The 23,483-nt window shown below is 40.4% G+C and overlaps 1 protein-coding gene across 1 annotated transcript in view; it reads right to left on the bottom strand.

Annotated features, from left to right (window-relative positions):
• The window catches only part of IFT88 (intraflagellar transport 88), a 100,589-nt gene that overhangs the window by 43,057 nt on the left and 34,049 nt on the right, over positions 1-23,483 (bottom strand). Inside the window, exons 16-20 of the mRNA XM_065414192.1 lie at positions 15,773-15,859; positions 14,090-14,276; positions 12,922-13,030; positions 10,760-10,910; positions 4,220-4,335 (exon numbers count right to left, since the gene is read on the bottom strand). Coding sequence (XP_065270264.1) covers positions 4,220-4,335; positions 10,760-10,910; positions 12,922-13,030; positions 14,090-14,276; positions 15,773-15,859 — 650 coding nt within the window. The remainder of the gene's footprint in view (positions 1-4,219; positions 4,336-10,759; positions 10,911-12,921; positions 13,031-14,089; positions 14,277-15,772; positions 15,860-23,483) is intronic.

The following is a 23,483-nucleotide window of genomic DNA, read 5'->3' on the forward strand; positions in this document are numbered from 1 at the left end:
CTGGTGGATCACAAGGGACGTTTCACCGACATCAACGTGGGATGGCCGGGAAAGGTGCATGACGCTCGCATCTTTAGGAACTCCGGGCTGTTCGAGCAGCTGCAAGAAGGGACTTACTTCCCAGACCAGAAAATTACCATTGGGGATGTTGAAATGCCAATACTTACCCTTGGGGACCCTGCCTACTCCTTGCTCCCACGGCTCATGAAGCCTTACACCGGCAGCCTGGACAGTAGTAAGGAGCAGTTCAACTATAGGCTGAGCAAGTGCCGAATGGTGGTAGACTGTGCCTTTGGACGTTTAAAAGCCGCTGGCGCTGTTTGCTGACTAGGTCAGACCTCAGCGCAACCAACATTCCCATTGTTATTGCTGCTTGCTGTGTGCTCCATAATATCTGTGAGAGTAAGGGGGAGACGTTTATGACGGGGTGGGAGGTTGAGGCAAATTGCCTGGCGTCCGATTATGAGCAGCCAGACACCAGGGCAATTAGAAGAGCACAGCTAGGCGCGCTGCGCATCAGAGAGGCTTTGAAAACCAGTTTCATGACTGGCCAGGCTTCAGTGTGACAGTTGTGTGTGTTTCTCCTTGATGCAAAACCGCCCCCTTTGTTGATTTTAATTCCCTGTAAGCCAACCACCCTCCCCCCATCGAAATAAAGTAGCTATTGTTTTGAAACCATGCATTCTTTCTTTAATAATTTTTTTAAAAAATTAGATAACTGACAAGATGGGGTGGGACCGGAGGGAAGGACAAGGCCACATTGTTTATTGTAGCCACACTACAAATCAAACTGCTTGAATGACAATCTTCTGTTGCTTGGGCCATCCTCTGGAGTGGAGTGGCTGGGTGCCTGGAGCCTCCCCTCTCCCCGTGTTCTTGGGTGTCTGGGTGAGGAGGCTATGGAACATGGGGAGGAGGGTAGGCGGTTATACAGTGGATGCAGCTGGGGTCTGTGCTCTTGTTGGCTTTCCTGCAGCTCCAACACATGCTTCATCATGTCCGTTTGCTACCCCAACAGACGCTTCAGCATGTCCATTTGCTCCCCCATTAGCCTCAGCATTGCATCCTGCCTCCGCTCTTCGCGCTCACTCAATTCTTTCCTGGCCTCTGCCGCTGAATGCCTTCATGCATTGAGCTGTGCCCTATCAGTGTGGGAGGACTGCATCAGCTCGGAAAACATGTCATCGTGAGTGCATTTTTTTCGCCTTCTAATCTGCGATAACCGCAGAGACGGAGATGATAGGGGGAGCGTAGAAACATTTGCACCCGGGGGAAGATAAAAAGGGAGAGTAAAATTGGGTTGGCTTCTTACGCCTTCATAACGTGGGAATGTTTTCAAACTGCAGCGCCCCCCTTTCCCAGAGCAAGCAATGGGTTGGGTTTCACATTTAAAAGGAGGGGCTGCAGTATTCGGGTAGATGTGCAGCACACACCTACCCCCACCCCACAGCTATTCTCTGGGATGATCCCTTCTCCCCACACCCCACCATGTGGCTATTCTCCGGGATGATCCCTTCTCCCCTCCCCCGCCGCGTGGCTATTCTCCGGGATGATCCCTTTTAGCCAAGCGCAAACAGCCCAGCATGAATGGGGTCCTTTTACTGTTCCCTTACAAAAATTCCCCTATTTCAACCAGGTGACCATGAACACTATTGCTTTTAAACCCTGTACTGTAGTTACAAATGTGCACTCACCAGAGGTGCCTTCTCTGGCTTCCGGGTCAGGGATCCCGCCTTGGGAGGGTATTGGCTCCAGGGTGATGAAAAGTTCCTGGCTGCTGGGGAGAACGGATTCACCGCTTGCCTGCTGCGCATTCTCCTCCTCCTCTTCCTCATCTGCAAAATCCTCCTCCGTTGTCCGTGAGACTCCCCCCTTGCAGGTGTCCACGGACAGTGGTGGGATAGTGGTAGGGTCCCCCCCTAGAATGGCATGCAGCTGTTCACAGAAGCGGCATGTGTGGGGCTGTGACCCGGAGCGACCATTTGCCTCCTTTGTCTTTTGGTAGGCTTGCTGAGCTCCTTAACTTTCACGCAGCACTGCTGTGTGTCCCTGGTGTAGCCTCTGTCCAACATGTCCTGTGAGATTTTGGCAAATATATTTGCATTTCTTCTTTTGGATCGGAGTTCTGCCTGCACAGATCCTTCTCCCCATACAGCAATCAGATCCAGTGTCTCCCTTTCGGTCCATGCTGGAGCTCGTTTGTGATTCTGGGACTGCATGGTCACCTGTGCTGCTGAGCTCGCCACGCTGACCAAACAGGAAATGAAATTCAAAAGTTCCCGCGGCTTTTCCTGTGTACCTGGCTAATGCATCGGAGTTCAAAGTGCTGTCCAGAGCAGTCACAATGGAGCACTCTGGGATAGCTCCCAGAGGCCAATACTGTCAATTTGCATCCGCACTACCCCAAATTTGACCCAGCAAGGTCAATTTTAGCGCTACTCCCCTCGCCGGGGAGGAGTACAGAAGTCTATTTTAAGAGCCCTTTAGATCGACGGAACGGGGTTGGTTGTGTGGATGCGGTCATTTTTAAATCGATCTAACGTGGCTAAATTCGACTTAACCCCGTAGTGTAGACCAGGCCTGAGTGTGTTGGAGATCAGGAACATGATCTTGAATTGGATCAGATAATCAATGGGGAGCCAATGTCTCAACATAAAGGTTATATAGTCCTGCTTACCAATGTTGCTTGGCAGGTAGGCTGTCATATTTTGGATCAAACTTGTGCTTTTAGTATTATTATTAATAATAATAATTTATTTGTTCTGTGGTTAGTGCCAGTATTTGAGGCCCCAATGTACATGTGATGTACAAACACACAGAGAAATCTCTGCCCCAAAGAATTTACAATCTACAAAGACAATGCAGACAAAAGGTGGGAGAAAGAATCCAAAAATACAGGCAATTTTGCCAGGGTGGTGATAGGCAAAAGTCCTGTTAATTCCAGTTTTATTTTCATTTTTTTGTTTGGTTATTTATGCTTATCCCTTTGCCTATTTTTTTTTTAATTATGTGAACTCTTGAGTTTATTCTATATATATTTTGCATTTAGCCCTAGTCTTTCTATTTTTGTTTACAATTTACTCAAACATTTGAGTTTAACTCTTGCCTTTTTTCCCTTTTTATTACATTTAACCCTAGCCTTATTTGTTTTAAATTATTTTAAACCGTTTTTTGTTTATAATTTTATATACACACACACACACAAACACACACACACACACAACCTCTCCCATTCAATTAAAATATTAATTTCTGCTGCATTTTTAATAACCTTTCTGCAGTATAGTCTTTTCTTGAATGGTGTCTGGATTGCCCAAACACATAAATAGTTCCTTGTACTTTCAGGGGTATTTTAACCTTAGTGCCATACATGAATCAGACAGTAGGTCAAATTTTAGATCATCATAAACAAGCCAAGTAATAACTGAGTTTGGCTCAGTCTGATTTTGGATAGGATTCCCAAAACACACAAAAAGAGAAATGCTACCTCTGGGTTTCACGGGGTTATGTGAATTTTAACTTGTCTGTTGATACAAATTCCACATGGAAATATTATGAGGAAATACGTATTTTTCTATAGCTATAAATAATTTTGGTTGAACTCTGAGTTCCAGTTTCAAATTTGGCCAAATTTTTACATGTAGGTCACTTGTATGTTAAACTCCCTTTGTAAGTCTAGAATAAAATATGCAGACTACCTTAAGAAGCTCATTCTGTGAAGTGCACAAACACAGTTTTACTAAGGCCAAACGTCACAAACACAGTTTTACTAAGGTCAAATATAAAATTCAGAATAAATTAGATTTGTCAACATATATCCATTGTTAGCTGTTAATATTGTACTGTTCGTGGTTTTATTTAGTGTTTTCTGCAATGCCACTCTTTTTATAAGAATAGGAACAATATGAACAAGGAAAAAAAGTTAATTGCTGAAAGATGCTTTTGTTTATGAGGTTGAATCAACAGTCTTTACCAGATGAGGAAAGCATGGAAAGGAAGTCTTTTACTTTTGTTTGAATTAGAGCTGCCTAACAGAAACAAAAACACCTCTCCAAACAAATACAAGGTGAGGAACCTGATGAAACAATACCTAAAGCTGTATTTAATGCTGACATAGCTTATGGCAATTAACGTATCATGTCTCCGAGATATAATTACAAGAAGAAAAACCCTCAATACAAGATATTTGACTAAACATGCAATAACAATCATTACTTACTGAATAAGCGCTGCTCTCTCAAAGTACTGAATGGCTTTTTCACAAAACTGGGTATCAATGTAATAGGCTCCAAGCCATTCAATGACCTCAATGTTCGAAGGGAAATACCGATATGACTGACAAAATAAGGAAGGTGAAAGAAACATAATTTTAGTGATAAACAACATCTTTATTTTACTTCTGGAATATCTTACTCACTTAAGTGTTTAATTCTCCAGATGCCAAAAATATGTAATACATGAATGAAAGCACTGTACTATACCAACTAATCCCTAAAGAGAACTTGTCAGGTTTTGTAATTACAAAATACTTTTTAGAAAAGTTACCTGAGATGAGTTTCACATTTTCCATCAATCCTTACTAGAATTATTATTTTAGCATAGTTAGCAGCAGCAAAAGAGCATTTTTCCACACAAAAAAGTTTGCTTTCTTAGATTACTACTGTATGTAAATAAGTTAATTAAAAGGCTAAGCAAGTTGTTTCTATAACAAATTACACTAATCAGTTTCAGATATCCAAGTAGTCTGCTGGAAAACTCACTGAAAAACTTTTTTTACTATAAAAGTTTTCATTTATGTTTGTACAAATAAAATTTGAGACTTTCATTAAAAATAGCTATTTCTGAGAAAAATACTGGGCCAAATTAATCCCCAAAATAACATAGTTCCACTGACTTTCAGAATTACACCAGCGATGGTTGTGGCCCACTGACTTTACAACCTGAGGACTGCATGACATATGAGAGATGGGTTGATAGTCTCATTCCTGTTCCTAAGGGAAAGGCATCTGCCTACATCACTCAAAATACCCTCTCAATTGGCACCTTTGTGGGCAGTCTCAGAAAAGATACCGAGGAAAAAAGTAAGCATGGTGAGTGAACTACTACTATGTCACCTGTATAGCTGGCCCCTTTCAGAACAGGAGTGAGACACCCAGTCAGAATAGCGCAAAGAAGCTAGTGCGGAGTGCCCTTGCTTTACGTGTTCTGTGGATAAAGAGGCCAGTCTACAGAGCTGTCAGTCCTACACTTGGACAAGCAATAAACTAACACTAAACATCTGAAAAAGAGAGTCAAGTGTATGCACATATCCACTTTATTTCAGTGGAATACTTCTAATCTGTTTTTAATTAATCTTGGGATTAATGACATATAAATAAGCAAAACTTTTGTATTGACTATAGATTTTAGTTTTACTGATGGGGGAGCGGGTCTTGGGTATTATAAATAGGACTAATCTCTGGATTTACTAGAAACAAAATTTGTTACAAGTGTTCTATTGACATCAAGTGGAAATTTCCTATAAACTCTGTACAAAATGTTAACAATTCCAAGGGAATTAATACTAAGGGAACAATGCTAATAAATCTGGAAGTGTACATTTTATATATATACCTCTACCCCGATATAACGCGACCCGATATAACACGAATTCGGATATAACGTGGTAAAGCAGTGCTCTGGGGGGGGGGGGGGGGGGAAGGGGGCGGGGCTGCGCACTCCGGCGGATCAAAGCAAGTTCGATATAACTGTGTGTGTGTGTGTGTGTGTGTGTGTGTGTGTGTGTGTGTGTGTGTGTGTGTGTGAGAGAGAGAGAGAGAGAGAGAGAGAGAGAGAGACCAGGTGGTCTGGGTTAAAATTGGCACCAGTAAGTAGAAAACCTGGGGTTTGGAAAAAGGCAAATTTAAACTAGACCAAAAAAAAAAAAAAAAGTAGTGAGGCATTTAGACTTTTAAACTTCATTCCAACAAATATCAGAGGGGTAGCCGTGTTAGTCTGTATCCACAAAAACAATGAGGAGTCCGGTGGCACCTTAAAGACTAACAGATTTATTTGGGCAGAAGCTTTCGTGGGTAAAAAACCCACTACTTCAGATGCATAGAGTAAAAATTACAGATACAAGCATAAATATATATTGGCACACGAAGAGAAGGGATTTCCACCTTACAAGTGGAAAACCAATGTTGAAGGCCAATTTAGTCAGGGTCGATGTGGTCCACTCCCAATAATTGATGAGGAGGTGTCAATACCAAGAGAGGAAAAATTGCTTTTGTAGTGAGCCAGCCACTCCCAGTCCCTATTCAAGCCACCATATTGATGGTGTTAAGTTTGCAAATGAATTGTAGCTCAGCAGTTTCTCTTTGAAGTCTGTTTTTGAAGTTTTTTTGTTGAAGAATGGCTACTTTTAAATCTGTTATTGAGTGTCCAGGGAGACTGAAGTGTTCTCCTACTGATTTTTGTATGTTATCATTCCTGATGTCTGATTTGTGTCCATTTATCCTTTTATGTAGAGACTGTCCGGTTTGGCCAATGTACATGGCAGAGGGACATTGCTGGCACATGATGGCATATATCACATTAGTTGATGTGCAGATGAATGAGCCTCTGATGGTGTGGCTGGTGTGGTTGGTTCCTATGATGGTGTCACTAGAGTAGATATGGGGACAGAGTAGGCAATGGGGTTTGTTACAGGGATTGGTTCCTGCGTTAGTGTTTCTGTGGTGTGGTGTGTAGTTGCTGGTGAGTATTTGCTTCAGGTTGGGGGGCTGTCTGTAAGCAAGGATTGGCCGGCCTGCCTCCCAAGGCCTGTGAGAGTGGGGGATCGTTTTCCAGGATAGGTTGTAGATCGTTGATGATGCGCTGGAGAGGTTTTAGCTGGGGACTGTATGTGATGGCCAGTGGTGTTCTGTTATTTTCCTTGTTGGGCCTGTGCTGTAGTAGGTGACTTCTGGGTACCAGTCTTGCTCTGTCAATCTGTTTCCTCACTTCCCCAGGTGTGTATTGTAGTTTTAAGAATGCTTGATAGAGATCTTGTAGGTGTTTGTCTCTGTCTGAGGGATTGGAGCAAATGCAGTTGTATCTTAGGGCTTGGCTGTAGATAATGGATCGTGTGATGTGTCCTGGATGGAAGCTGGAGGTATGTAGGTATGTATAGCGGTCAATAGGTTTCCGGTATAGGGTGGTGTTTATATGACCATCACTTATTTTCACTGTAGTGTCCAGGAAGTGGATCTCTTGTGTGGACTGGTCCAGGCATAGGTTGATGGTGGGGTGGATATTGTTGAAATCCAGGTGGAATTCTTCAAGGGCCTCCCTTCCCGTGGGTCCATATGATGAAGATGTCATCAATGTAGTGTAAGTAGAGGAGGGGGCGTTAGGGGACGAGAGCTGAGGAAGCGTTGTTCTAAGTCAGCCATAAAAATGTTGGCATACGGTGGGGCCATGCGGGTACCCATAGCAGTGCCGCTGACTTGAAGGTATAAGTTGTCTCCAAATCTGAAATGGTTGTGGGTGAGGACAAAGTCATAAAGCTCAACCACCAGGTGTGCCGTGGCCTCATCAGGGATACTGTTCCTGACAGCTTGCAGTCCATCCTCGTGTGGAATATTGGTGTAAAGGGCTTCTACATCCATGGTGGCCAGGATGGTGTTTTCAGGAAGATCACCAATGCATTGTAGTTTCCTCAGGAAGTCAGTGGTGTCTCGAAGATAGCTAGGAGTGCTGGTAGCGTAGGGTCTGAGGAGACAGTCCAAATAGCCAGATAATCCTGCTGTAAGAGTGCCAGTGCCTGAGATGCTGGGGTGTCCAGGATTTCGAGGTTTATAGATCTTGGGTAGCAGATAGAATACCCCTGGGTCGAAGCTTTAGGGGTGTGTCTGTGCAGATTTGTTCCCGTGCTGTAGCAAGGAGTTTCTTGAGCAGATGGTGTAGTTTCTTTTGGTACTCCTCAGTGGGATCAGAGGATAGTGGTCTGTAGAATGTGGTGTTGGAGAGTTGTCTGGCAGCCTCCTGTTCATAATATGACCTGTTCATGATGACTACAGCACCTCCTCTGTCAGTCCTTTTGATTATAATGCCAGAGTTGTTTCTGAGGCTGTGGATGGCGTTGAGTTCTGTACAGCTGAGGTTATGGGGCAAGTGATGCTGTTTGTTCACAATTTCAGCCTGTGCACGTCTGCGGAAGCACTCTATGTAGAAGTCCAGTCTGTCATTTCGACCATCAGGAGGAGTCCACGCAGAATTCTTCTTCTTGTAGCATTGGTAGGAGGGTTCCTGTGGGTCAATGCTCTGTTCAGCGGTGTGTGGAAAATATTCCTTGAGTCGGAGATGGCCAAAGTAGGCTTCCAAATCACTTGAGTGTTTTGCTGAATCAGGGCTTATACAATAAGGCAAATGCTTCTTTTTAACATTGATCTGGGGGGGTTAGGAAGGGGTGCGTGTGTATGTATAAGTATAAATAATAATTTTACCTACTTCTAAAATAAAGCCAACTATGGGGAAGAATGTGGCATGTTTACCAGTGCCAGTCAAACTACAAAACAATTTAGGACAAGAAATGAAGAATAATTTATCTAATTGTCACTATGGGAGAGATTTAGGTACAGTAGGCCAGGATGTAAATACAAGAGTTGGAATTTTACCAGGGTTAACACTCCTACTCTCCTGGAGAAAATGCTATGGCATTTTTTAATGACCATAGGTGGTCAGAACTTCAGAAATTTTATTTCTGAGTACTAAAAAAAAAAGCTTAGATATGCTTAGGTAACAATAGAAATATTGTTGCAAATTGATTGAATAATAAAGGTAAACAGAATGCACAACCAATATAGCAGAAGAGGCTGTATTGTACAAACATTAATTAGCTTAGTGAATTAGGTATTAGCACAAATAAGAAAAGGTAGCCAAATAACCAGACACTGGTCACTTTAATCAAGTTTCACATTAGTAAGTTTCCATGGAAAGAATATCATATACTTTACTTTTTCTCCTATCAGCATTGCTGAGGCTTTGGTTCACTTCTGATTTACAGAGAGGGGCCCTGATCCATGTCGGGACTAAGGCCATGTCTACACTTACAAGCTAGCGCTCGTGTAACCTCATTATGCTGATGTGAGAGAGCTCCCCTGTCGACATAATAAAACCAGCTCACCGAGTGGCAGCAGCTATGTTGACAGGAGAGTGTCTCCTGCTGACATAGTGCTGTGCACATGAACGCTTATGCCAGCAAAACTTATGTTGCTCAAGAGTGTGTTGTTGTTGTTTTTTTACACCACTGAGTGACAAAAATTTTGCCGACATACGCGCTCGTGTAGACATGGCCTTAGGCGTTGTGATGCTGAGCATCCCAGCACCTAACTTTTAGTCCTGGTCTACACTACAGACTTATGTCAGTCAGTACAACTAAATCACTTGGGAGTATGGAAAATCCACACCTCTGAGCGATTTAGTTATACCAACATAAGTCTATAGTGTAGACCAGGACTACGTCAATGGTAGGGATTCTCCTGTTGACATAGCTGCTACCTCTCGGGGAGGTGGAGTACCTACGCCGATGGGAGAAACTCTCCCATCGGTGTAGGTAGCATCTTTACTAAGTGCTACAGTGACACAGCTGCATTGGTACAGCTGTGCCACTGCAGCGCTGTAAGTGTAGACAAGCCCTTAGGTGCTGAAAAAAATCTCAGGAACAGCACTATTATCTACAAAGCCCGAGTTAGGGGCATAGGCTTAGAATGAAACCCACAAAACCAGCATGCTAGACAGGGAGCCAGCTAATCTAGCCAATGGGAGATGCCAACCAGAGGGGTGCGTGCACTAATGCCCCCCCGCCCCTTGGAGTCTTTGGTGCCTAAACCCAGGCTACAGGCAGGCACCTATCTTTGCTTGTGATTCACAAACCAAGGGAAGATAAGCATTCAGCCACCTAAGTCACGTGCAGGGTCTGATCTGGTAGGTGTGCTCAGAGACCACCTACCATATCAGGCCCAGGAGGCGGAAGGGGAGGGAGGCACTCTTTTATAGAAGCGGTTAGGGTATACTCACCTGGAATGTGGGAAATCCCCAATTCAAGTCCTCCCTTTTCCCTGATGAGAAGGGAATGAGGAGAAGTGATCTGAACAGGGATCTGCGATCTCTCAGGGCTTGACTACACTACCGCGTAGAGTCGATCTAAGATACGCAACTTCAGCTATGTGAATAGCGTAGCTGAAGTCGACGTACTTAGATCTACTTACCGCGTTGTCTTCACTGTGGTAAGTTGACAGCTGACGCTTTCCCGTCGACTCCGCTTACGCTTCTCGTTCTGGTGGAGTACCAGAGTTGACGTGAGAGCGCTCAGCAGTTGATGTATCACGTCTATACTAGATCCGGCGGGTAGTGTAGACAAGCCCTCAGATGAGTGACCTAACCATTAGGCTATTGAGCCACTCCAACTCTTTTCACTGGCCCAGTTAATATTTAATTATTAAATTATTTAATTAAAGAGCAAAAACTTCAATAGGAGAGATTGAGGGAGCCCCACATCAGAATATCCCATAGCCTTTTTTGGTGTGCTCCTTATTATAAAGATCTGACAATAAAAGCTTGATTTACAAATAATTATACTTTCCTAAGGAAAGAATCTGATTCTCCTTACTTTCTGTACATACTTTTGGCAATTTAAATACTACATGTGACAAGGCAAAATAAACATTGCCTTGTCACATGTGCCTATTGCACCCTTTTATTTCTATAAATATTAGAAAATGCATAGGTCACATACCTCATAGTAATACTGAAAAGCTTGGGATTTATCGCCTTCGTTATCATACAATTCCCCTAGTTTCGACAGTGCATGTGAATCAGTTGGAACTACACTGATAAGCTGCATGAGCCACTCTATGGCTTGGTTGGGATCCTCCATTATTTCATATCTGAGGTATCTTCAGTTAAGGACAATTCAAATGGTGATCATATTTTGGTTTATCAAGAGGAATTCTTATCATGTTATATAATGTAAATATAATCCAAAAGTTGCATGTTGAAAAGATTTGCCAGACATAGCAATGTGACATATATTTTGTTTTTTTTGCAAATTTACTTAACAATTTCTTCCCACTCAGAAGTACTTTAGTTTACTTTAAATAACATAATTAAGTGTTAACAGTCTAGGCTTCGCTTTCAGCCTTAAAAACACTTTCGGCCTGGTTCTTCTCTCTCTCACTAATTTTACATTGGCATAATTCATTAACTTCAATGGAGTTGCTCCTGATTTATAACAGTGCAACTGAAAGGAGAATTAGGCACCCTATTTCTATGCCCCACAAACTTCCTACGTTTTCTTAGTGTGGATCTGTGCTAAACAAAATGACAAGGCAAAATTGCCACCACCTTATGCAGTACATCTGTTCCTTATGTGCCACTCTGTGCTGCATCTCTAAGAAGCACAGCACAGAATTTGTGGCTCAGGAGAAGAGGGCTTTAAGCCACCTTTGCCCTCTTCCACTTCTGAGCAGCTCTGAGGGCTGGAGCAGTCCCCACTGTAATTAGACAGCTGTAAGGGGCTTGTTTAGTTACAGCAGCCTCCCTGGGCTGCCCTACGGGTGCTAGCCCTGTTCATAATCCCCACAGAATGATGTACACTCACTCCTCCGACTCTCAACCCTGTCCCCAGAATGCCCCCTATGCCAGAGCTTGCAAGGGGGTCCTCTGAAGGCAGAGTTACCCAGTGTCAATACAAGGGAATACTCCCCCAGCCAGAACCAGAGCTTTAGAACCCCTTTATGCCACTCCAGTGCTTTAACCCATTGTAAAGAGGTGGGAGCAGGAAGAGGACCTCTCCCCTTGTGTATAGTTAGATTCATATCTACTTACTTTTCTGACTATAATAAGTTTTATGACTTTCACTACTTTTAAAAATGCTGAGCCAATACTGCAACGGGATTCTATTATGCCTTGGAAGGGATTCTATTGTGGTTTGCACATCATCAACAGAATGCTTAACTAAGTTCTGGCTGCAGAATCTTTACTGCTGATGAGGCATAGAGCCAAGAAAGACCCCAACTTGGCTTTCAGATCCCAGGCTGAGTTTGCAGGATTGATAGATGATTATGCTTTTACATGTAAACTGAGCACATCTGGTCTGGAAGCCACTGACACAATAAACAAGGAACCCTATGGAGCTATTTTTACAAATTCCCTTGTCAGAGTAGAACTTCACTGTAATGAACTATAATATTTTGTTTAAGGTTTTACATCCATTATACTTATGTGTTATATTCTTTTCAAAATAACATCACTTGTATATTTAAAGAGTTACAGGGCTCTCCTTAGCTTTAATTATCCTTATACGAATAGGCCTTCCTCTTGTGTGTTAGTCTACTGCAGGGGTCAGCAACGTTTGGCACGCGGCTCGCCAGGGTAAGCACCCTGGCGGGCCGGGCCAGTTTATTTACCTGCTGACGCGGCAGGTTCGGCCGATCGCGGCCCCCACTGGCCGCGGTTCGCTGTCCCGGGCCAATGGGGGCGGCGGGAAGCCGCGGCCAGCACATCCCTCGCCCGCGCTGCTTCCCGCCGCCCCCATTGGCCCGGGACGGCGAACCGTGGCCAGTGGGGGCCGCGATCGGCCGAACCTGCCGTGTCAACAGGTAAATAAACTGGCCCGGCCCGCCAGGGTGCTTACCCTGGCGAGACGCGTGCCAAACGTTGCCGACCCCTGGTCTACTGGCTTCAGTGACATTGTTCACCAAAATAAAGGGCTGCAGAATCAGGCCTTATTTTTACACACCACATATATTTTAACCCCACATGAATGTCTCTTGATTAAATGTAAATTTTTTTTAGCCATACAAAAACAACTTTTATGTCTTGATTAAGACTAGTCTCGTCTAATCCTCTAATATAGACTAAATTCAATATTTGGCATCAGGACCCAGCAAAAGATACAAGCTTGCTATTTGGTAGAGAACTTGGGCACTGTTTCGAAGGATTGCCTGAAGTTTCAGAAAACAATCCAAAGCCTCGTCTATTCTGTTTAACTTTTTATATGTTAAACCTAAAAATAAAAATTACAAAATGAATTCAACAAGCAAAACAAAACATCAGTACAGGCACAGTAATTTAGCAGAATAGCAAAGGAGAATGAAGCAGAAATGCAATATTTAGAGGGATGCTATTAACTTAAAAATCATATTTTTGTCTGAATTTTTTATTCCTGTATTATTGTAATAGGGAACACATGAAAGAGACTGAAAAAAATATTTTTCTCAGTTTTCAGTTTGTTTAATTTGTACATTTGGCAGCCCTTTTCGGATAGTCAATTTCACTGTTTTGATAGTCGGTCAGTTTTCCTTGTTTATATTGGGTTTTCATAAAGCAACAACAGATAGAAAAAACTTTTTTTTAAAAAAAATAGGAAAACATGATTGTAAAGCCACAAGGATACTCAAGGCAGATGTGGTATTTGAAACTACCTTTAACTTTTTTTTTTTTTTTTTTAAAGTTGATGGAGTTTTTTTTTTTAAAAAGCAAGCTGCATCACTGCTTAGAGGTAAATGCAAAATAACTGCGCTTTCCCCGATGATCGCTCTCTCATCTCAACTGCATCTCAGTAGATTTGCTGTGCTGTTTGCTTAAGAACCATCCTGACAGTCCTTTCAGGCAGTGTGACCTGAATGAAGCAAAGCTGATTAGGGCAATGGTCATTATTCCAGTCAAGACCCACAGCCATACATAATACCATCCCTTTAACAAGGGGCATCAGAAAGGGAAGGGGAGATAATTTGGTTGAGTAGTTCTAGTCAAAACCTACATTTTGAATAGAAAATAGTGCTTAGCAATTTTCATCTTCAAAGTGATTTACCAACATCAATTAGTCTAAGAACAGATGAGTAATATTGGTGCAGAGTTTCTGTGGAAGAGGTTTGAAGCAAAGGATATTATCTCACTTTACATCTTAAATCATGAGGTAAAAGAATTAACAGTTTAATGGAAATGACAGAACATATTTTAATTTCAATTAACATTTCTAAAAAGGACAAGTTTGAAAACTAGAATCTCAAACACATTAGTAGCCTTATCTAAACTCTAAGCCATGCAAACACCTCTACATTACCTATATTGTAAAGTGCTTCAGTGCATGAGGAATCATTCCGTAGAGCTTCCTTATAAAACTCTGCTGCTTTTTCATAGTCTCCATTTGCAAACACAGTATTTCCTTTATTAGTGAGAGCTGATGGGTTGTATCTATCAGAATTCACAGCTAAATCTGCATAGTTGGCTGCTTGTGCTAATTCATTCTCCTGTGTAAACAAGATATATATAGTATATTAACAACTTGTCAATCAGTAATTTTCTTTGGAGCTAACCTTAGTCTGTTTATGGTTTATATAATAGCAGTCTGAAAAAATATTTAATACTCTTCAATCCTAATACTGTTCTTTATGAGCTTGTAGAAAACAGACTGATCACATATTTTTCAGGTCATAGAAACCTGAAAATTAGAGAGTGAGATCTATATTGTCATCTTGTCCATCTCCCTCCCAATGCTGGCTTGCTCCTTATATTGGTAGTAAAGGTGGGAGAAACACTGTAGAATCATTTAAGCCTCCGAAATGAACTTATTTTATATTCTACTTGAAAATTAATATTAATCAGAGAGGCAGAGAAGACAGCACAGAACAGTATTCTAAATGTTGTTGTCTCCACTCCTCCCCAAGTCTAGTTATGGGAGTTAAGGGTGGGATCACAGCCCTATTACTGATGTGCAGGTGAACAGAACCCTGTTAGAGATGGAGGGAAGTAAAAGTGCTGGTGAGCCCAGCAGGAGACAAGGAATGGGTGACAGGCCAGGCAGCTGAATACATACATTCAGAGAGCACAATGGCAGTAGGAAGCCAGGGAACAAATAATTAGAACATAGATATAAGAAGAGCTTCATGAACATTAACTAATTCACCTTCACAACATCCACATGAGGGAAGAGTCTCTTATACACCAGTAGGGGCTCAGTCTCACTCCTCCTGGCAGCACAGCCAGAATTCTTCACCCACTTTCTAATTGCTGCTGCAGCCAGGAAAGGGGGTAATGGCATAGCAGTTGGAACACTCCTTTCTGTCTGCTCTGCTTCTTGTACCTCTATAAAAGCAGAGCACTCCCACACATAGGCGCTGATTCCATGCGTGCTCTGGAGCTGGAGCACCCATGGAAAAAAGTGTTCAGCACCCACTGGCAGTCCTGCCAATCAGCTCCTCCTCTTCCACCCCAGTGGCTCTCACCTGCCAGTGATCAGCTGTTCAGCAGCATGCAGGAGGCGCTGGGAGAAGAGCAGGGGCAGGAAGAGATGCGGGGAGGGGGTGCGGTATGGGCCAGGAAGAGGCGGGGTAGGGGTCGGAGAGGGGGTGGGAAGAAGCGGGGCAGAGGCTTGGGGGATGGGGTGGAGAAGGGGCAGGGCCTGGGTCAAAGCAGGGGTCGAGCACCCTCTGGGAACTCATGAAGTTGGCGCCTCTGCTCCCACAGCCTCTACTTTCAAATAGGAAGTGAAGGCAACAATTGAAATTTAAATATTTAACATTTATAATAAAAAATAATAAAGTACTTTGCTCTTGCATAGCACTTAACAGTTCAAAACATTGAATAGACATTGACTAGTTAAAATGGTGTCTTTTCTTACCTCTTGTTTTCATGAGCATTGTCTCAATGCTGAGACAGAACATGTAGATAGATACAAAAATTGCTACGGAAGCGTAGGCTCTTCTGAGCTCATAGTTAACAACAACAACAAAAAAGGCATACTTACCAAATAATAAAGAAATGAAAGGTTTGTTGCAGCTGCACTTTTTACTCTGCTATCCTTTTTTTCAAACATTTTTAAAGTCTCCACAGCCTGGAATTAATTTACAAGCAAGTTACTAAACTGTAACAAACTTACTCAAACTATTACTGTGCAGGTCAATCCTATGTTTTTGTGAAGGAATAAACAACTGAAATTACTACTTGACTTATATTACTAGTTAGTAATTTATTAATTACTACTTAGACAACAATTATACATAACCTTTTCTACTGCAAAATATTTGATATTTCGTACTTTTAAAATTCCCACAGTACTGGCAGTTTTGTTATCCAGCGTATGGATTAGATTTAGAAGATTTAGAATTTTCTGTTCAGATATCCACACTTTTCCATAGAAATTCCATTCATTAATAAAAAAAAATAATAATAATAAAAAAGCAAGCTTCACTGACGTTTTCATTTTGTCAACTACCTGTATTGTGTAAATATTTTCACTTTTTCTGTATCTTTACATAAGATTTTTTTCTTAAAGACTCACAAACAAAGATATAAATGTAACAATACAAAAAGTATGTAACAGTACGTTTGGAGTACAAATATAAATACACAAAGCAAAATTTCGAACAGAAATGGCTAATCACTTTCACTTCTCATATTACACAACGTGCTCAGAGAAGTGAGGCTTGAGGACAATACATATGCAAATCTAAGGAGTTTTATAGATCCCTTTGTACATTAGAAATTAACTTCATAAACTTTGGCGAGGTGATACTGATATGTGAAAAGAGTAACAAAAATGATATAATTAACTAACAAATTTAAAAATAGAGGGTAATTTTTTCAGCAATATAAGAAAGATTTATATCTATAGACCAAATATAACAAAATCTTTGGCTAGTTTCTACTAAATATTTACATTAGGTACATAAAAAACTGTTTAATGATACTTTTGCCTCAGTTCCATTCTCCATTACATCAATGCAAATGTAATGACTTCAGGTTACCCACTATTTGCAGTTAAAACTCCTCCTTTTTCTCTACACAAGTTAAAATCTTGAATTTGCTTATCATAGTAATGTGAATGCATAATGCTCTCTGGTGGTGTGTCAAGGCAGGGGAAAAAATACAAGGTTTTAAAATGATCCACGAACATGCTATTTTTACATTACTCAAAACGCATGACTTAGTGTGGCGTAAGAGGACATGTGAAGTTTACACAGTTAGCTGAAGTTTATTGCTCCCTAGCAAACTACATAGGAAGTACAAACTACTACAAAGCCGAACATTTTTTAATTATATAGAAGTCTCTGAAGAAAAGCACCAATTTGAGAGTCAAGGAAATAGTTTCAAAATGCATGACTTCAGATTTTATGGGCTTTGAAACTCAAGACTTTAGCTATAAGGATTTTGGTTCTCATTATGTATTTGACTGAATCAAGAAAGAACTGGTCCCACAGATCTACAAGTACAGTACTGTTATGTCTGAGGTATTCTGCCATCAAATTGTTTCTTCAAATTCAGGCTGCACATCTCAGTTACAATTGAATTTTGGTTTAGTGACCTTTCAGCTATATATCGAGTTGCTTTCCTAAAGTCAATTTCCTATTGTTGCTGATTTGTTTGCCCTTTCTTTCTACTGATATGGTGGCACTTTTGGTTATAAAGATTAAAGCGGAAGTAAATAGACTGTGTGAGCTAGATGAAGCCATGACATGCCTTGGTATTAAAATGCCTTAGCGGTACTCATTTTATCATGGTGGAAGGTGGAAATGTTGATTCTATGTACACATCTCAATTTGGGAAGTTTACTTTTTATGTATCATGAGGGTAATGGTCAATCGGACACAACCATCAAAACACATTGTCAAAACCAATCCTTATAACTGGATTCCGATGTACACATTATATATGTACAAGGGCCAAGTTTAAATGTAATGCACCTGGCCTAAGCTGTGGATTCCCAGTAACGGTAGTAGAACTCGCAAGGCTAAATCCCAGTGCTCTGCTTTAAAATTTTATACCAAAACCATCTTGTAAATTAAGAGAGATTCAAAACACCACTAACACACAAAGATTATTTTAAAACAATATGCAAGTCTGAAAATGGCCAGGTAGATGGTCAGTAGAGATTTGATATCTATTTTACTTATGAATTTATTTGTATCATTGACCTGAAACCATCTAATTGTGTACCTATCTAGTCCACATAACCATATGCTCATGTCACTGCTACTCTCACGTGTTAAAATCTTTTGTTAAATTAGATTATAAAGTCTTCTGGGCAGATACACCCTTACTATGTGTTCGTACAATGCCTAGAATGGTGAGGCCCCAATCCTACCCAGGGACCTCCCATTGCTACCATACTAACATTAATAATGCTCCTCAGAATGTGGGTCCTTCATATTATTTCATGATTTAACTGTCCTCTGACTTCAGATTGATGCTACTGTTTCACAGTACAACATTCCAATCTCAAACTCTGTATAAGGTTTCAATTCAGCATTCCAGAAGTTCACCAGTTCCTGTACTAGCCCCGCAGAACAGAAATACCATTTAAATCTCACATCTGTAATTTTATTTCTCTTTTCAGAGTAGCAGCCGTGTTAGTCTGTATCCGCAAAAAGAACAGGAGTACTTGTGGCACCTTAGAGACTAACAAATTTATTATGCTCTAATAAATTTGTTAGTCTCTAAGGTGCCACAAGTACTCCTGTTTTATTTCTCTTGTAGTTTCCAGTACAATTTATGGAAAAACTGTTGGATACAATGAAGCATGGAATTGGGGCAAAGAAGTTGAAACTCTAATTGATAACTACTGAATAGAGAGGATAGTTAGAATAGGTGACAGGGAGCCAGGAGTCCTGGGTTTTATGCCTGTGTCTGCCACAGATTCACTGTATAACCATGAGCAAGTCATGTAACCTCAAGATGCCTCCTTTTACCTACTCTCCTACCTTAGAGGGATGCTGTTGTGAGGTTTAATTAATGAATTTTCACAAAGATCTTCAAGACACTGTGCTAGAAGGTGTTATATATGTAATTTTAGATAAAAATATACTTGAATTAGATGCAAACAGTTCTAACACTGCATAAGATCAAGAAATTCAAAAGGGAAGTTCCCACAGCAGCTTTAGGTCATATTTTATAATTACATTTTTGCTGCTTTAAAAAGATCCAAAATATGGAACAGCAAATTTTGTGTTATTTTAAGGTGAATTCAAAATTATTATTTTTCCTCTTATTTTTAAAGTTTTAATGCTTGTATCAATGTATGCTATAGTGAGTGCTCCGTTACACCCATTATAGTTACAGTAGCAGAAGATTTTCATTGTGACCTCTCTTTTTATACACTTAAAAAACTTTTTGAAAAGTTTACTTTGGGGACTGAAATTTTCCATGTTTGTTCTTTAGCCAAAGGTGAATGGTGGTGTAAGGTGGTTTTGTTGTTGGTGGTGATATTTTTGGAAGTTTGAGCAAAAATCCCATCAATTGTTCTTGAGTTTGCGGTTGTTCAGATGAAGCAATTTTTTTCAATTTTATCATATTCTGTCCAAGCCTTTACCCACGGAACAGGAACTCTCTTCTATATTTTTCTTTGAATAAGATGCTAGAGTAATGCAAAGGTAAAATTGGAAATCTATGACATGTGAAAGTTAGGGAAGAGCATATTATGTGTATGCTGTCTCTGTGTACATTCTCTTTACTATACATGGTTACGGGTTGTATTTAAGGTTACAGAAATGCATTTTTCATTATATATTTGAGAAATTGTATGATCACATAAGTAAATACATGCATGCAGTGTTAAGGTAGTGCACTGTATCTTAACTTTCACATTTCCAGTCTTCTGAATGTGGAGTGCAGCATAAAGAATGCAAAGCTACCATGTGTTTGCATTTGTAAGGGGTATCCAGTTTAAGAAAACGATTCACTTATGTATTATGTACATTACACTTATGTGAATATGGAGGAGCAAAAGGTATATTATGATCAGGAATGAGGCACTCAAAAAAAATGCAGCTTTCTTGTCTGAGGTTCTTACTTGCTTTGCCTAGGCTAAGCCCCAATACCAAGGCACTGAGAATAGTGACAGTGTCATGGAAGCAGCAGTCAGGTCACAGGATGCCTCCTGGTTATCTTGTTAATATAGGTGTGTCAAAAGAAAAATTGAAAAAAGGGACTTCTTGGCTGAGTTTACATCATCAAGGCACCCAATCTTTTATATTCACAGATAGAATTTGTGCAGGCAATTCATTGGACTCAAAAGTATGAAAGAAGCATAGAACTTATTTAATGGAAAGAGTAAGTAGATGTTTGCATATTGCAGAACAGGTTGGAAAAGACAAGATCCTCCAACATACTATTTCCAAACTTGCTTATTTTTCATGTTGATGCCTTTCTCTCATTCTTTATGCTTCCAACAATTTTAATAATTCAGTAGGAAACCAAGACAGTAGGGTTTCTGCTTTAAAACATGCTACTATTCAATTCTTGATGTTTCTTTTTAGGCAGTGAATCTTCTACAGTTAAACCATGATAGTCAACATTCTACTTTCTCATTCTATCACTCTGATGGGGCACAATACACTAACATCTTCCATCTATGTCAAGCATTTGCCTCAGATCTTCAATATAATTCTACACCACTTCATTTATTAGGTGAAAGTTTATTTCAGAAATAAAAAAAAATAAAAAAAATGTTAATATTGAGTTAAGAAACACAATGGACAGCTATTCCAGTACCCCAGCCAATAGCACATGTAGATGTGGGCAGCACAGAAGAGACTCAGATCCAAAATCTCTCTCAAGACTTGTGTATTGTGGCTCATCAGAACTGGGTAACATCACACAGGCCATGATCTATCACAGGACAGTATTGCACTGCTCTGCAAACACTTTCACCACATCAACTGTAAGAATGCGTACTAGTGAATGCAGTATGGAGGGAATGGGAATGATAGAGACTAAAAGCACCTTCTTTTAAAGAAGAATTGTTAGAGACTAGGGACTAAGATGAGCTGCATAGGGAGGTAAGGCACCACCATTTGGGTATTTAAGAGTAGGTAAATACATACACCTGAGAGGCCAAGGTAGAGGAAACTCCTGCTCCACAAAAATGGTTAGACCAGGTGACTCCAGAGGTTTTTTCACCCCTGTTTTCTTCTTCCAGTACCCCATTATGGCAGCTGCAGCCAGTTTGAAATGTGTCAGCTATTTGACGCCAAACACTTAACTGTGAAGGACTAGGAAAGTGGTGTTCTCAGTATAGGACACTCAATTCTGAAATTAACTTCCAACAGAAACCCAGCAGAGTTTGAGATTTGTGAGGTTTAGGGTATGATATACAGTAAAATGCAGCTCTTTCATTAAGTTTTTTTTCCTAAAAATGGGTATCATAGGAATCAGCAACTGGACATTATTATTTGAATACAAGAAAGAATATAAGAATACAAGAAAATGGTCTAGAATCTGAAGACTTGTGTATTGTGGCTCATCAGAACTGGGTAACATCACACAGGCCATGATCTATCACAGGACAGTATTGCACTGCTCTGCAAACACTTTCACCACATCAACTGTAAGAATGCGTACTAGTGAATGCAGTATGGAGGGAATGGGAATGATAGAGACTAAAAGCACCTTCTTTTAAAGAAGAATTGTTAGAGACTAGGGACTAAGATGAGCTGCATAGGGAGGTAAGGCACCACCATTTGGGTATTTAAGAGTAGGTAAATACATACACCTGAGAGGCCAAGGTAGAGGAAACTCCTGCTCCACAAAAATGGTTAGACCAGGTGACTCCAGAGGTTTTTTCACCCCTGTTTTCTTCTTCCAGTACCCCATTATGGCAGCTGCAGCCAGTTTGAAATGTGTCAGCTATTTGACGCCAAACACTTAACTGTGAAGGACTAGGAAAGTGGTGTTCTCAGTATAGGACACTCAATTCTGAAATTAACTTCCAACAGAAACCCAGCAGAGTTTGAGATTTGTGAGGTTTAGGGTATGATATACAGTAAAATGCAGCTCTTTCATTAAGTTTTTTTTCCTAAAAATGGGTATCATAGGAATCAGCAACTGGACATTATTATTTGAATACAAGAAAGAATATAAGAATACAAGAAAATGGTCTAGAATCTGAATGATAAAATACTGCTTTCCTGAAATAGTTCCTCTAGGGTCAATCCATTTGTGTGTCAGGAAATGGGAAGGTAAAACTGGGTTTGTAAGTGAAACACAAAACCTTCATAATATTTCCACTAGAAGTACTGTTTTACTTACTCTTTTATTATGGGTGTAGCAAGGAAACTTTGCCAAGTTACAAACTATTCTAGAAGACTAAAGCTAATTAAGGGCCATATTTTAATAATGTACCTACCTCTTCATACTTACAGTATCAAATAAAATGCGAGACACACAACGAAAGTAGCAATAGTGAAAGGAAAGCAAAAATTACATTTCTAAAAACACAGTTAAACTAATCTTACCATCAAGACACTGAATGTGTTAATGGAGACATATAAGATGAAAATATCTACTAAAGCATCAATCAACATGTGAGACTTTTGTGCTCCACTAAGAAATTGTTCAAATTCAACCAAATTTGAAATTTCAGGGTTTAGTCCTGGTCACTAATCTAAAACCACAAATCATTGCACAGCTGCTGTCATTACACATTAGACATTGAGTCAGTTGTCAAATTCTAATGGGAGAAAAGCCAATATAAAGATAGAAACCTATCCTAACAGGCAGAAACGAAAAGAAAGGTTTGCAATGTGTCTATGAAGGAAAAAGTAGGAATACTTTTGCCTCTTTTGTCAATTCCTTGAACTTCCAAACAAAACAGAGTATATTTGTCTTTCAACATTTTAAAATGATCCTGTTCTATACTACAAAATAGTACAAAGCATACTGTAAAATCAAATGGGATGATGAAGCATTTGAATATACCTCTATTGTGAAATATTGCATATTAATATATTAATGTTCTGAGTGAGTATAACTTTATCTGGCTGTATCTATATATTCAAGACAATTTGTGCACATGCCCCATTAGATGATCCTCCCTATTGGCTCCTACACATCCATGTCAGCTCTAGTGTCAGCACTAGAACAACGGTGGCTTATCCTACCCCTCCCTGGTAGTTCCACTGGAAGGACAGGCTTAGAACATAGATGCAAGGCACTGCCCACCCAAAATTAATCACAACTGTTTTTTTTACAGGAGATGGTCTGCAGAAAGGGTGGTCTTGTGGTTAACACACCAGACTCAAGACAATGGGGTTCAAATCCCAGTTCTACCATCAACCTGTGTGACCTTGGACAAGTCATTTAATACCTCTATGCCTCAGTTCCCCATCTATAAAATTGAGATAATGCTACTTCCGTACCTCACAGAGACGTTGCTATGATAAAGTCATTAATATTTGTGAGATGCTCAGACACTATGGTGATGGAGGCCATAGAAGTATCTGTGTAGGTACTAACATAGCCCCAGAATCAAAAGTACCTAAGTGCTTTGGGGAACACTTTCTATTTAAAAAAGTAGTATGTTTTTAGAGGTTCCTATATTATTATTTAAAAGTTCTATTGTAGTAGAACCTAGAAGCCAGTCAGACCAGGGCCCCATTGTGCTAGGTGCTGTACAAACACATATTAAATGACAACCCTTACCCTACCTTACAGTCTAAAATACAAGACATACTAGGTAGAAG

Source organism: Emys orbicularis, chromosome 1, assembly GCF_028017835.1.
Source record: "Emys orbicularis isolate rEmyOrb1 chromosome 1, rEmyOrb1.hap1, whole genome shotgun sequence".
NCBI lineage: Eukaryota > Metazoa > Chordata > Testudines > Emydidae > Emys > Emys orbicularis.